The sequence below is a fragment of the Adiantum capillus-veneris genome, chromosome 7 (genome assembly GCF_014529385.1).
Source record: "Adiantum capillus-veneris isolate H3 chromosome 7, ASM1452938v2, whole genome shotgun sequence".
NCBI classification, from domain to species: Eukaryota; Viridiplantae; Streptophyta; class Polypodiopsida; order Polypodiales; family Pteridaceae; genus Adiantum; species Adiantum capillus-veneris.
The window spans coordinates 10,975,290-10,990,820 of NC_140937.1; the positions used below are offsets into that span (position 1 = coordinate 10,975,290).

At 43.0% G+C, this 15,531-nt stretch overlaps 1 protein-coding gene across 1 annotated transcript in view; it reads right to left on the reverse strand.

The window, feature by feature from the left end:
• LOC147453428 (uncharacterized) overlaps positions 1-9,145 on the reverse strand; it is a 65,551-nt gene extending 56,406 nt beyond the window's left edge. Inside the window, exon 1 of the mRNA XM_086515613.1 lies at positions 8,931-9,145. Within this exon, the coding sequence (XP_086371739.1) occupies positions 8,931-9,020 (90 nt within the window). The 5' untranslated portion in view covers positions 9,021-9,145. The remainder of the gene's footprint in view (positions 1-8,930) is intronic.
• Positions 9,146-15,531: the final 6,386 nt, after the last annotated feature.

A 15,531-nucleotide genomic window follows, 5' to 3' on the forward strand; every position in this document is an offset into this window, starting at 1 on the left:
CCATACTCCTTGCCAGAATCTTCGTTGTGATCCCTTCCCGCATCTCCGGATGCAGAGGGAGTCGACTGATCTTTGCCTGAAGCCATAGGTGCCGCGGAAAAAAAAAATTGGGATCAGATTTCCCGTAGAAGAGAAATCGGCCGTGCTCTGATACCACTATAACAGACTTGGACACTCCAAGTCAAGAATCTACCGCGACAGCACCAAATAACCACTTCAAAACAGTTCACAGTTCACAATTGATTCAACATTGGCCAAGCGGAATTCCATGCCTAGAGATATTGGCCCCAAATACTGGCGCCCCTTTCGGTATTTCTTTTTGTATTATTCTGAGTTCAAAGTACAAGAGTGCGGGCAGGCATTCACACTCAAACTCTGCGTCCAGATGCTCTGAGTTGTGAGAGGCCTTGCCAGCTTATTTAAAGGTAAAAGGGATGACAAAAGCAGAGCCCAGAAGCTGAAATCAAAAGCTTGTATTAAAAGCTTTTAAAAATAAGCATGCTCAATGATTTTCTCTCACAAGGCCTCTTGAGCTAAAAATAAAAGCAAAAGGCTTTCTCTCTCTCATCTCTTGCGTAGAAAATAAAGCAGAACCAAAAAGCTGCGCTGCTTTTCCTGCTGCCGGAAAATCCGCTGCAAATTGCATTGGCGTCCGTACAGCCTGCCACGTCAACAATGCCACATCAGTAGTTCGGGGTTCTCTACAGTAAAATATTCAGCGGCCAGCCTCGTCATCATCTCTGCGAGATGGTGTGTGTATGTATTGGGCAGCCACGTGTCCACTTTGTGACAGATCGTGCTCGTCTTCTGCATCCCACAGTACTTGCATTGCCAACGTCGTGTACCTGATCAGAATTGCCTTGGAATCTTCACAATCTCGATGACATTGGTGTGAATGTTCCAGAGGGGGTTGGCTTCGTGAGGCATGGTGTGTTCTTCGCAAGAAAGGCGCTCACAGACCTGCTCTGCAACTTTTTACGCACAACTCTCTGTAGTGAATACAGAGAGTTTCGCCCAAAAACTAAAGCGCTACCCTATTGTACCATCGAACACCTTACACGCTGCCAAAAATTAAAAAATTAAAAACTGCACACTATGGATGCAATCCGTACGGTACGGACGTACTGTACGGATGGCATATGTACGTACGTACGGTACAACCTTGCTTCTATTGAACAAGAAAGCGCCAGTTAAATGGTTGAAATTTAAAAGGCTTTTTATTTCTTCTTGATTGACTCGGGAGTACGAACGCGACATACGAACTTCTTGGAATCATCTCTGGATGACCAAGAAAGATACTTTGGACGCATATTGCGAGAGATTTTGGAGCTCTTTTCTACCCGCTTCTTCATTTAAGAAGATCTCGTTTAAAGAACAGATTGAGCGGTTTAGCTGCAGACTTCCTACAGAGATCCGAGATCATTGCTTAGAACAAAAGTCAGATTCTATGCAAGAATTGATAAGTCATGCGAAACGGGGTTTTGCCAAACATTTAGGCAGTCTGACTTACCCCACAGATGAGATCATGACGCAAAGAACCGAACAGACTTCAAAAAATGAAAGTAGAAAGAAGAAGAGCCCCCAAGAACAGAAAGATAAGGATGCACGACCCCGGCTCACTCTTTGGGAGAGAGCCAACTACATCAAAGAGGGGAAGTGTTTTGGATGCGGGGAACCTGGGCACATCTCCGCAAAGTGCCCTAAAAAGGCACAGAAAGAAAATGATGAAGAAAGGCCAGAGAGTTCGAAAGCAGCTGAGGAACGTGGAAGAAAAGGCAAGATGAAAGCAGGACTGGTTCCAAATTGCATGGGTACTGACCCAAGCACAATTGATGAGAGTACAGAACTTTGCCGAGCTTGGGGCAAAGTGAAAGATCAAGAAGCCCTGATTTTCTTTGATGGAGGAGCCAAGGCCAACTTCATTTCACCTAAATTGGCGGCACGGCTCGAGATTACACCCGATCGGATGGGACCACAAGCAGAGGCAATTCTAGCGGCACCCGGCAGGGACGTGGCCATTACACCTATCATTGGCAATTTTTGGTTACATTGTCAAGGAATTTGGGGCACGAGCACCTCTACATAATGCCCTTGGAAGGTTGTGATGTTCTCCTGGGAGTCCCTTAGTACCATAAGAACAACGCCGTGGTTGATTATCAGGCGAAGAAAGCGACATTGACTATTGCAAAGGGCCGGTTGAACCACTGTACTTGATGTGAAACTTAAGGGCGAGTCTGTCCCTATTGTATCAGCTTCGGCCGTTTCGAAATTAATGAAATCCAGTCTGTTTGTTTACTAGATCTTTTTGAAAGAGTTGAATGATGAACATAGGACAAATATGTCTGACCTTGATAGAGAACGCCAAGATTTTCTCCACACTCATGCCGATTGCTTTTCGGAGGGCCTGCCAGACGAGTTGCCACCGACTCATCCCGAGGATCATACCATTGATCTGATACCTGGAAGCACACACCGAACCAGCCACCTTACTGTGTGAGCCGAGCCCAGAATGAAGAGATTATGAACCAAGTGAAAGACCTCTTGGAAAAGGGTCTTATCCAACTAAGTACTTCACCTTCCTGCTCTCCGATGTTGTTGGTTTTGAAGAAAGACGGATCTTGGAGAATGTGCATTGACTATAGAGCTCTCAACAAAATCACCATCAAGAACAGATTTCCTATTCCTAGGATTCATGATATTCTTGACCGACTACAGGGATCCTCTTGTTTCAGCACGATCGATTTGAAGAGCGGATATCATCACATCCAAATCACGCTAGGAGATGTCTACAAGACAGCTTTTCAGACGACCTTCGGTTTATTCGAATTTTTGGTGATGCCTTTTGGGCTTACCAATGCTCCAGCGACTTTTAACCGAATGATAGACAGGATTTTCAGAGAGTACAGATCTTTTGTGGGCACTTTCTTCGATGACATTATTGTCTTCTCCAAGGATGAGGCAGAACATAGAGAACATCTGCTACAGGTCTTTCAAGCATTGCGAGATCACAAGTTGGTGATTAATGCAAAGTAGAGTGAATTTTTCCTACCAGAGATACACTTTTTGGGACACGTCGTCTCAACAGCAGGAGTGCAGATGGACCCGGCCAAGATTGAGACTATTCGTGATTGGCCCGATTTGAAGAATGTCCATGAAGTTAGAAGCTTCTTGGGCTTATGTTCTTACTACCCGTGGTTCATTAGAAACTTTGCAAAGGTTGCTTCCCCTTTGCATATCTTGCTACAGAAAGGAGTCCCTTTCTCGTCTGAACCCACAAAGGTAACTACCTTTCAGACATTGAAAGAGAAATTGACTACAGAACCCGTTTTGACTTTGCCGGATTTGCAAAAGTCATTCGAAGTATATTGTGATGCTTGTGGTCGTAGTCTATGTGCGATCTTAATGCAAGAAGGCCATGTCATTGCCTACAAAAGCCGATTGTTTTCAAGGCTAGAATTGACAAAAGCCGATTGTTTTCAAGGCTAGAATTGACAGCACAGATATATGAGAAAGTTTTTGGTTGTTATCCATGCTCTTACGAAGGCCATGTCATTGCCTACAAACACCGATTGTTTTCAAGGCCGAAATTGACAGCACAGATATATGAGAAAGTTTTTGGTTGTTATCATTGCTCTTACTCAGTGGCGACATTACCTACTTGGAGCCGATTTTACAATCTTCACAGATCACCAGAGTTTACGCTACTTCTTGTCACAGTGTTAGGTGCAACGGAATGAATGTTTGCGCTTTGCTCAAGATGAGTGCTTCGAACTGTGCTCAAGGTTCCTTTTGTTCTTATGGAAGGGAGAGCCTTCCGTTCTTAATGAGAGAATGCTATGATCACAACAAAGTGAATGGACACTGTGCGTGCAAGTGTATGAGACTGAGAGATAGAGAGAGAAGAGAGATACGACACCAGAGACGTAAAACCCTCCTCTGAAGGCCCCACTCTCTCTGGCGAGAGCCGTCTACTTATGATTGCACAAATCTCTACAATGCTTGGACTCGACGACGATGTTGACGACGATGAGGACGACGACGAGACGGGCTGAAATCTGAAAACTCTAAGGGCTGAAATCTGCAAATCTTTATCTGCTGAATTCTGACTCTATGTCGACGACGATGCGACGACGACGCGCTGAAAAATAGATGCTGAAATCTGCGTTTTCCGGGCTGAAACTGCAAACTTCGCGGGATCTGACCGTGCGGCGAGGATCTGTTGTGGGAAGGTGCTATTTCCGCGATACACCATAGAAGCTTCGAGGATATGGTCGATGCACAGATCCAGATTTTGCAGATGTATTCGGTCGAATACAGAATGGGGAGGTAGTAGCGGGATATTCCATTCGGGATGGCTACTTGATGAAGAAAACGATGTTGTGCGTTACACAGCCATTGAGTGGAAAAGGTTTTAACTGAATGCCATTGTCCACCATTTACAGGTCACCGTGGCATTGCTACCACCTTGAAAGGTGTGGAGAGATACTTCTCTTGGCCGAGACTCGAGGAGGAGGTGGGCGATTTTGTACGCAGTTGCTTGGTATGCCAGAAGGTCAAGTTTAACAAGATAAAGCATAGGGATTGTTACAGCCTTTACCCATACCCACCCGCCCTTGGGAAAGTATTGCAATGGATTTCATTTTTGATCTCTAGAAGACACAGAGTGGGCACGATGGTATCTGGACAGTTATTGACAGATTTAGCAAGCAAGCTCATTTCATTCCAGTGAAGAAGACAATCAAGCCGGATCACTTAGCGAGACTGTTCATTGCCCAGATATTCAGATTACATGGCATGCCTGAGACAATTGTCTCTGACAGAGATCCCCCATCCACCAGTTTCTTTTGGAAGGCTATTTGGGAGAATATTGACACGCGGTTGCAGTTCTCATCATCTTTCCACCCGCAGACAGATGGGCAATCGGAGATTGCAAATTCAGTCGTACTGGATTTATTGAAGTCTTACATTTCAAATCAGAAGACTCAATGGGAAAAGTATTTGCCCATGGTGGAATTTGCCTACAATAACACGATACACTCTTCAACGGGGAAGGCACCATTTGAGATTATTGAAGGTGCTACGAAGGTTCCACCCTTCCTAAGCACGAAAGATAAGATTTTTGAAGCCAACCAGTCCACACAAGACTTGGACATAGCTTTTGCCAAGGTCCGGGAGGCTTTGCAAAAATCTCAGGAAAGACACAAAAAGGCAACAGATCGACATCGTCGTGATTAGGAGAACGATTGGGTGCTCTTACGTTTTGAGAAGGCACGCCTGAGGAAGAAAAAGAGAAAGGAGCGGCTTTTTCCAAATCTTAGCATGAGATATTATGGACCTTTCCAGATAAAAGAAAAGATAAATGATGTCTCCTTTAGACTGAAGCTGCCCGATACTTGGAGGATTCACAATGCTTTTCATGTGAGTCTCCTGAAGCCTTTTAAAGGCGATGTGCACGATGATGGGGAGCCAGATAAGCAACCCGATGTGGAGGAAAACGAGGAGATACTCGTTCCAGAACAAATATTGACACATAAAGATAGAAAGATAAAAGGTAAAGCGATAAGACGGTTCTTGGTTTTTTTTATAAGTTAATATATAAGAAAGCTAGCGTTAGCACTTTCTAGCAGAAGAGGCAACAAAAGTTCACCAACTTACAGTGCACCTTCTCAGCAGGACCGCCAGGAGACCTAGCATTTCCAGCCAACAACTGATCAAGACCAGCGTTTTGGCTCAAATTCAGCCTAGCGTTTTTTAAAGTATCAAATTCAGCCCTGTTGTTTTTGCATATCTCAAATTAGGCGTTTTTGCAAATAGCATCAACATTTTGCAGATTCTCGGCGACGGATCAGCCCCAGTCATTAGCGTTTTCCGTTTTCAGCACTTAGACATAGCAGATACCGCCCCTAGCCGCAGCAGATCCTCGCCGCACGGTTGGATCAACCAGTGTTTTTAGATTCAGCCCGCTGTCCGCAAATTTCAGCATCTGCGTTTTCAGCATATCGTCATCGCGTTGTCAGCCATCACCGTCATTGTCGACAGTGTGAGAATTCAGCAGTTAGCAGATTTGCAGATTTCAGCCTCTAGCGTTTTCAGATTTTAGCCCCTCTCGTCGTCGTCGTCATTGTCATCGACATCGTCGGCAAGTCCATTGCATCTAGACCGTTGTACCAGATTTGTGCAATCAATAGCATAGACCTCTCTCGCCATAGAGAGTGGGGCCCTTGGAGGAGGGTTTGACAACATTCTGGTGTCGTATTCTTCTCTCTCTCTCTCTCTCTCTCTCTCTCTCTCTCTCTCTCTCTCTCTCTCTCTCTCTCTCTCTCTCAGCACCTTCATTCACAGTGTCATTCACTTTGATTGTGATCATTTGCACTCTCTCACTAAAGGGACGAAAGGCTCTCCCTTCCGTAAGTAAAAGGAACCCTTGAGCACAATTCCGAGCACTCATCTTGAGCAAAGTTCAACATTCACTTCTGCTGCACCTTACAAATGGAGTTGTGGAGCAGAAGAATAGGACAATGGTTGAGATGGCGCGGACTACGCTCCAACATCGAGATTTGTTGAAGTCTTTGTAGGCAGAGATAGCTACGACGACAATTCACACTATAAACAGATCTCCAACCTCTTTAGTTCCAAGGAAAACTCCGTTTGAGGCTTATTTTGGTAGAAAGCCCCAAAAAGTTGTTGGAAGCATTTGGTATGACTGAGTGTAATCCTGTCTCATCTTCTATGGATCCCAACCCTATGACCCCTCAAACGTAGCAGATGCTACAAGTTATCGAAAACTGATCAATTCTCTTATTTGGGTACTCAACACCCAGTTTTATATCAGTTTCTCGATGGAACTTCTTAGCTCATTCATGCAAAGACTCGCCAAGTCACAAATGGAGCAGGCTCTTCGAACTTTGCGATATTTAAAGCAATCAAATCGTTAGGCATTTTCTATGCTACTAAAAGTATGGACTCTGTTGTTGATCTCAACTTGAAAATAAATTGTCAGTGGATCGGACTGCCCTTAGAAAAGCAATCAACTAGGCTCTGGTACCACTGTATCCGGCTGGCCTACTGTCTAAGCAGTGTGAGACAGCAAAATCGCAATCTTCAGCTTCAAATCTCCATCTCTTAGCATAGATCTGCCTATCTACATCTCTCAAATCCATTGCATTTGACAAGAAATGTAGGGGATCAATATGAATTGCCGTGATAGAGCTACTTAGCTCAAAAGTTCCAACCGCGCAACTGAATAACATAGCTAAAAACCTATAATAATGATTGAAAACTCCTCTAAGTGGGCACAAACCCCAAAGGTTCCTAGCATATGGGATCACAACCCTATCTATGCAAGCCTACAAGGCAGGACAACACATGGCTAGGATAGATAAGATCGATGTATGCCTATCTCAAGGTTGGGTACAACCACAAAACAGCCTTCACTTCCTATTATCTGCTTTTGAAAGATACCCGATTTCCCAAACAAGAAGCGAAATCCTAACACTTCCATCACTCAAGGTTCTTTGATACCAATGGAATGCCGTTGTTAATAAAAGATGAAACTTAACCTGAGGCCACAAGACTATTCCGCTATGCATACACACAATATTCTACACACTAAAACTTCCACCATTACCACTAGAAGTTTCTTCCTTAAGCATCCCTTTCTGTCATACTCATGTTGCAAATCTAATCATTCTTTCTAATAAGTCTCGAGAAGGAAAAATAAGCTTTTTGGTAAGTGGGAGTGAGTTTTCATATTATTAATTTGGTTACACTAAGTATTTCAATTCACATGGAGCATGGAAAACTCACAATACTTAAGATCTTTGTATAGCGCAAAGACTTTTGACCTAACAAAATCTTTTGACTTTCCATTACCCAAATCAATCTAAGCTTGTACATTAGTCTTTACTTTCCATCTTCAAATGGTTTAGCAGCATTATTGTTCATAAGCTAGTGACCTACTTGAATGACTCCCGAAATTTAATCGAAGGCTTTATTTCTAGATGCCTCCAAAGCATTTTTGTTTTTTGTAGACGTGGTGACCTTGTAGAACAACTTTGAAATGCTGTTCTGCGAATATTTGTCTCTCCTTTCAATTTTGACTGGTGCATAAGCCACCATGGAAAATGAGACAACGTTTGAAGAAGGCTTAGGTTGTCTTAAGCCCCAATCTCCTTTTCAAGTGTCAACACCAATCTTAACATGTCACACTCGACTGCTTGCTATCCCTATGGTTTAGGAAACACTTGCTCCTAGTTCTCCTTGTTGGTTCTTGTTTTGAAATGGAATCACATTAACTAGCCTTCGAGCTAAGTCTTCAACTACGATTGTGCTTGTCAAAGGATAGATAGCAAAAAATATTTTTGAAGCTATCCAGAGCTTGAGCAGCGAATTTACTCATATTTGCAATGGGGTATGATTTAAGCATGAAGATTGTTGCAAAAATTCGGTTATAACCGCGGTATCAACAATAATTTAAAGTGATCATGATTCTGACAATGAAATTTTACCTGAAAGAAAAAGTGCAATTCTCTTACTTTACTTTCATTTGGTCACCCATGTACAATGTGAGCTGAGGCCATGAGAAGGTTCCAACCCTCCATCAATACCCAGGAATATGTGGCATTGGTTAAATGCATCCATCAATCTATTCACCATGTGCAGAACTCAGGTACATGTCTCTACGTGTCGCCACCCAAATGCTAGCTGGAATGGCACTATGCACCAGTGTAACCTGTGCAGATTGTACCTCCCCCTCCCCCAGCTTTATGGCGGCTCTGAATGGTCTCATAGTTTGTCCCAACACCTTCATGTCTTCCGACCTTACAGTAATACTACACTCTAAGTAGGCATCACAGTGTAGACTCTCTCTCTCTCTCTCTCTCTCTCTCTCTCTCTCTCTCTCTCTCTCTCTCTCAAAAGAGCAAGAAAACCTTAGATTTTGGATACACGTGCTTCCTGTCGGTAGACGAAGGAGGAGGAGGAATGAGGTTGTAAACGCTTTCAACGTTGTCTCTCAGCATCCTGCTGCACTTACGGAGTCGCTGCTGCACGTTTTTCTTCCGTTGAGAGGCTTTCTTCCGTTGAGAGGCGGGGCCTGTTCGTATCTCCAAATAGTGGGAAAGAGAAGCTGTCCGCTCTGCCCCCTCGAGAATTTGAATGGGCAAATGTATTTTAACCTTTCTCGCGTCATCTAAGAGCCGAGTCCCGCTGGTGCTTTAATATATTAGTAGTATAGTAGTATTAAGGGTTGAATAAATAATCCACCAAATTTGTTAAAGAGGTAACCGTTCACGTTCGCAAGGAAGAGGGTGTGATTTTTGATTGGTTAGTATGTTTTCTAAGCTCTTAATACAAACAAATTCCAATGGATTTGTAGCTCTACTATTTTAATGGGAGTTGTCTCCCTCTCCCTCGTACCACTAAAGTGATTGACATGATGGGTGACCACTATATTAAAATATCAAGTAGATCTCACAAAAATTGCTAGTGCACAGTGAGACCCGGCTCTAAACTAACATAATATTTATCTAAAATAACATAATATGGTGGAAGGGGGATCCCTTTACAGGTGTCAAAATTTGCGACATGAAGGCTAAACTCCAAAACTGAAAGAAGCCTCTGTGCACGTGATAAAGAGAGACACAGAGAGAGAGAGAGAGAGAGGCTTCGACGGCCGGCCGTACTAGTTGCTTAAAATTTTTCAAGGGAGACGGCATCCACGTGTTATACATTGGTTGATTTCAAAGAAAACGTAACAAAACTAATTCTAATAAAAATTCATCCATGTGTTACACATTGGTTGGGTTCAAAGAAAACGTAACAAAACTAAATCTAAAAATTAAAAGGTACTCCTAATGGCTTCAAAAAAAATTTAATAGAAGAAAATGCTAAAGGAAAAATGAAAGAGCAAAAAAACACCTATTTATATGAACACAAAAGGTCTTTTGACTTTTCACCTTCATTCGTCTTTTGACTTTCCACCTTCATGTGTCTCTTCATTTCCTAAACTCACCCTTCACTTATGCACTTAATATGTTTTAAAAGAATTTTTATTTTTCTGCAATTGGGGAGACCTAATGCAAAAGCAAGATTTAAAATGCAATAGACTTTCTATAAAGGGTGGAGAAGACCCGCCCGCCCCCCCCCCCCCCCTTCTCTCTCCAACCAAGTGTCAATGCTCCTAAGTCCGGCGCCTTCAAGCAGTGCTCTTTGCGTGGACGGCGAGAGAGAGAGAGAGAGGTGTCGTCATCGGAGGCAATGCCTACCAACTAGTGCTTCTAAAATGGTTGAAAATGCTATGGGGTAAGAGGAGCAATAATGTGACATCAAAAGTAAAGTGCTACGCTTTTTATTCCAAGAGGTGTAATTGAAGTTTCATCGTGTGCTTCTTCTCATAAAGACCCCCTCGCTCCCTCTCTCTCTCCAACCAAGTGTCAATGCTCCTAAGCCCGGCACCTTCAGGAAGTGCTCTCTGCATGAAACACTGGGGGGGGGGGGGGGGGGGGAGAGAGAGAGAGAGAGATAGGGAGAGGTGTCATCGTCGAAGGGGGCGCCTACCAACTAGTGCTTCTAACATGGTTGAAAATCCCATGGGGTAAGAGGGGCAATAATGTGACATCAAAAGTAAAGTGCTACGCTTTTCATTCCAAAAGGCGTAATTCAAGTTTTGCCATGTGCTTCTTCTCATAAGGACTAAACTTCTTCACAATAACAATTTTAGATGGTATTGTCTTCTTAGGACAAAGCTCACTAAGCAATTGGGTGCAAGACAAAACTAGCACACAACAAGGCGAGAAAGGGCACATGCTAGAGCTCGAAACCTTCAAATCAAAAGCAAGCACGTGTGCCATTATGTTGAGTTGGTGCTCACAAAATCAGATTGAGAATGGTAGATTCTTGGTGTTTATTCTTACTTGAACTGAGGCCGTCACTTTATTTGGCCCCTTACTCTAATACCACCACATTTGCCCAATGAAATTCACTTTCCAGCTCCAAGTATTTTGGAGCAATTTTGGAGAACTAATCAACAAAAGAAAGGCTTTAAAATATAGCTATATACTTCACAAAAATATGGAGGATTGAACATTCTTAATATTCATATACATGTATTGGCCCGAAAAGCAACTTTATTGCTCTAGTTTACTCAACAACGACAACCTTGGACACAAATGTTGGCATCCATGTCACTGTATTTAGCTCTGTTTTGAGCTGCAACTTCCTGACTCTGGTCTGGTCTTCATTGAGCTTTTCTAAGCTCTTCCATGCTATGGCAGGAGAGGGTGCACTCTCTAAGTAACCCAGCATACTATCTGAGACACTCATAGATAGCCAATACATGACTTTGCTTTTGCCTTGCTTCCAATCTTTCAAGGCTTTCTTCTCTTCTTGAGTAGCATTCTCTTCGAGACACCATGGAGCTTCATCATTTTCAGCTTCAACGTAATCCCAATAGCCCTTTCCTTGTAGGAAGTTTGTCATCCGAAACCTCCATGTAGGAAATCATTACTGTCCAACTTCTCACTAACGATTTGGTTGAACTTGTCTACCATATTCCTACACAGCTCCAAAAATCTGCAACTTGCGCAAAACCTGCAACCTTGCTGTACTGGTACCTGTGATCTACTAAACACTCAACAAGAGTGACCACAGCTCGTATACATGTATCCATAATTAGGCATACATGTACCAAATTTTTTTGCACACATTTTTGCATGCAAATTTGCAACCTGCACAGAAACCAGAAAACTACAAATTTGGTCGTCCCTGTTTGATTACCTTACCAGAACTCTATCTCTCAGATAGAGCCTAGTACCGAACTTTGTGAGATCAGCGTGTCAGTACAGTGTGTCAGTAGATCTAACTTGGCTCTGATACCATGAAAAGAAAGAGGAGAAAAGAGAGAGACCTTCTCCCGAGCTACACGCAGACACACATAGAGAAGAAGATACACATGGTAGAGGGCTTAGCTTTCTTCTTTTATCTACTTCACAAAATGAGTGTGTATTTACATAATGAAAAACTGACTACATAAGGAGTACAACCAAAAGAGAGATGCGGTCCATAATGTGAACCCGCTAAGTAGCTATGCTGGCTAGATAGATATGCCAGTTGTAGAATCCCTGTCGAGGATACGCCATGTCGGTCACCAACTGTGTCGGTGATGTAAATGTGGCCAACGGTCACCAAGGCCTACCAAGAGTGCCAGCTCATGGAGAGCTTGACATCTCAACACTATCACCATAACAAAACAATCAAAATTAGCGAGATTGCCAATGTGAAGGACTTCTCAATAGAACATTCAACTTCTTGTTATTGAGGACCACTCTATGTGGAAAGCGTAGACTAAGCAAAACCTACGTATACATGAGGGAAATGATCATTTAATGTGGGAGGATAAACGAGAACAAGGGTTAGAATATAGACATGTGCTTATGGATCTATTTCAACACGGGGACAAAGTCAAAGGGTCCAAATGAGAGACGGTCTGTCAAAGAGAAATGCTAGCTAACGGAGCTTAAAGACCTTAGGGTTAGCTTCATTAAAGACCTCCAAAGGTCAGTGTTAAAATTCCTTAGACCTAGGACCTTAGGTAAGCTAGGGTTGTGCTTGAGGTGGGAACCCGGCCCAAGATTGAGATGCTTGTCGTTCTTGTTGGACTAAGGTGCTTGAGGTGCTTTTCATGCTTGCTGATTAAGGTGCTTGAGGTGCTTTATGACTAAGGTGCTTACGGTGCTCCATGACTAAGGTGCTTAAGGGACTTAAGGTGTTCCAAAACTCAACCCAGATCCCTACTCATGGGGAGACGAGCCCTAATTGTACGGGCATAAGAGAGAACACACACACCCTCACACCAGGCAAGCCTAGTCTAAAGAAGCAACAACGATACATGTCAAGTTCCTCTCGACGTTGCCCTCATAAGGTGCCTAAAGCCTATTGGTTGGCCTCTAAAGGGATCCAATGATAATTTAACTAATTAAATTAATTGTTTATGCATTTATCAAGTCCTCTCTCTCAAAGGAGAAAGAGGGACACATGTCCTAAGGCTAGCATGGTTGCTTGATATGCACTATACATGTGATTGACTAAGCTTGTAGGGGTCCAATCAAATTGAAGCTTGAGCTACAAGGAGGGGTCGATCAAGGAAGCTAGGGGTGTGGTTGGGAGTATACCCTCTCTCACACACACTCTTATGCTCATTCTCACTTGGCAAATTGCAAGAACTCCATCTCCTTCTCCAAGCTTGTTGAGAAGTTGAGAGCTTACACCAACACTCTTGGCTATGGATTGCAAATCCAACCAAGAGCCATGCTTCAATGCTCAATCTTACCATCTTCTCCATCTTCATTACTATCCTATTAGGCTATGCTAAGCAAGAAGAGTGATGATAAGTGAGGAACTATTTCTTTCTCATATGTTACTTCTTATTCCTCTTCCCTACCCTTATTCCCCGCTAGCTCTCTCCACCTTCGTAGGTGTTTGAGGCCTTGGACTGAGGCCAGGGATGGTTAATGTTTTTACAAAGTTTATGTTATGCTTGTGATGCATGAAGCTTTCCATCTTCATTGAATCACCTAGGTCACAAGGAACACAAATATTGCATTGTACCAAGTCTCTCTTTATGGGAGAATCTATAATACAAAAGCCTATTGAAGGGGGACCACCGGCTCCAAGTAAATCCGGTCCTCAACTATTGTCAAGTTCTCTAATTCTCTCTCTTGCAAAAGTATTGCTCATGCCAAGTTAATTAAATCTAATGTTTATGTTGCTACCGCTAATTAAGTTCACCCTCTATGTCCTCAAAGTAATCTCATAAAAATGCTCACTATAATTCTCTTAATTCCTCTATTCTCAATGTTCATAGGCCAATTCCACTACATTGGTATTAGAGCTATTGGTTTCTCTTTTCTTACTTAAGAAGAGAGGTCCCCATGAAAGGTTGGACCTATTCATTGCAATAGAGTAAGTGGGATAGGGATCTATTATCTTGGTTGAAAAGGACTTAGTTCGAGGTACACCGTTGGGAACTATAGTCTTAATAAAGGAGTCTCTCGGGGTTTGCCTTTGGCTTAACCATTATTGAGCTACTAGCAAGCTGAACAAGAACCATAATCAACCGAGCAATGTTAGACCCTCTCTGCTAGTCTTTTCAATCAACAGTCTCTATACCACGGGTGTGGCTACTTGAGAACTAATTTTCAAAGGTAAAAAAGAGTAGCGACTTAGGTTTAGGTACCAAAGCACAAAATAATTTATACATAAGTTTAATTAGCATAGTTGATAATAACCAAGAGCATAGAGTGAATATTAACAACTTTGAATTTGCACATGAAGGTGCTAATGATGATGCCTCCATTTTTGTTAATTATATTGTTACTAGGTTTCAAGAAGCTATGGGCAACCCTGCTTTGCAATCCGAAGTTAACAACTTCGTGCTCATGGGATTTCCCTTCCTCTCCAAGAGGAGAGAGAGCTTAGGAGGCCTCTTGATGAGACCATCAGAAGAAGACTCTCTCCCATATGAGAGGAGGAATCCAAAGAACGAGAAAGAAGTGAATCCATAAGTTCCTATGAACATGTGGCTCCACAAAGATGGCGGTCTAGATGCTCGCCAACTCCTCCCAAGAGAAAACGGTCAACCCATAGTCCTTCTCCTCATGACTCCAAAAGAGAAGAGAGGAAACAACGGAAGAAAAAGGCAAGAAAGACATCACCCTCTTCTCCTTCATCTTCACCTTCCTCCTCTTCCGATGAAAGCAGCAACTATTCTCCTAGAGAATACAAGAGGAGAGGACATCGCAAATCCTACCCTGCGTGGAGAAGGTCCCAAAAGTTTAAGAAATTCAAAGAGGGAGGAAAGAGTAACTCTTTTCTCACCTATGATGGTACCTTTGGTGCTACCAACAAAGTATTGGCCTTCATCCAGCAATTTGATGTGGCCTTTTGAGACGCGGGCTTCACACAGTCCTCCAAGCTACATCATGTAGCTATGCACTTCCAAAAATCTGCTCGTCAATGGTGGGCTAGCCTTCGTGGCAATGGCGAAGCCTCAAAGTCATGGAAAACTCTACGAGTCTCCATCATGAAGCAATTCCTGGCAAGCGATGCAAAGGACAAAGTGCTTACCAAATGGCGGAGTTTGAAGTTGCTCTCCAACAAGTCTATCCACAAATATGTGGACAAGTTTTGGGTTTTATATGTAAGGCTATGGTCTTTCAAAAGATAGACTTCATCGAGCAAAAGCAACAATTTTGTGTGGGATCACCTGAAAAATGACCGAGTATGTCAACTCCCAACGGCCTGGTTCTATCACCAAAGTAATCCACCACACTATGGTTGTTGCTTCGCGCATCAATTTCCAACAAGGGGCTAAAAGGTATGCCAAGCCCATGGAAAACAAAGATCGTAATGATGTAAAGGGAAAAAAACAATGCCCAAAACTCTTCCCAAGGCAATTCCAACAACAATTGTTGGTATACTTGCAATGCCCACCCCTCTCAGTTTTGCCCCCATATGAGGAGTAGCCAATGGTGC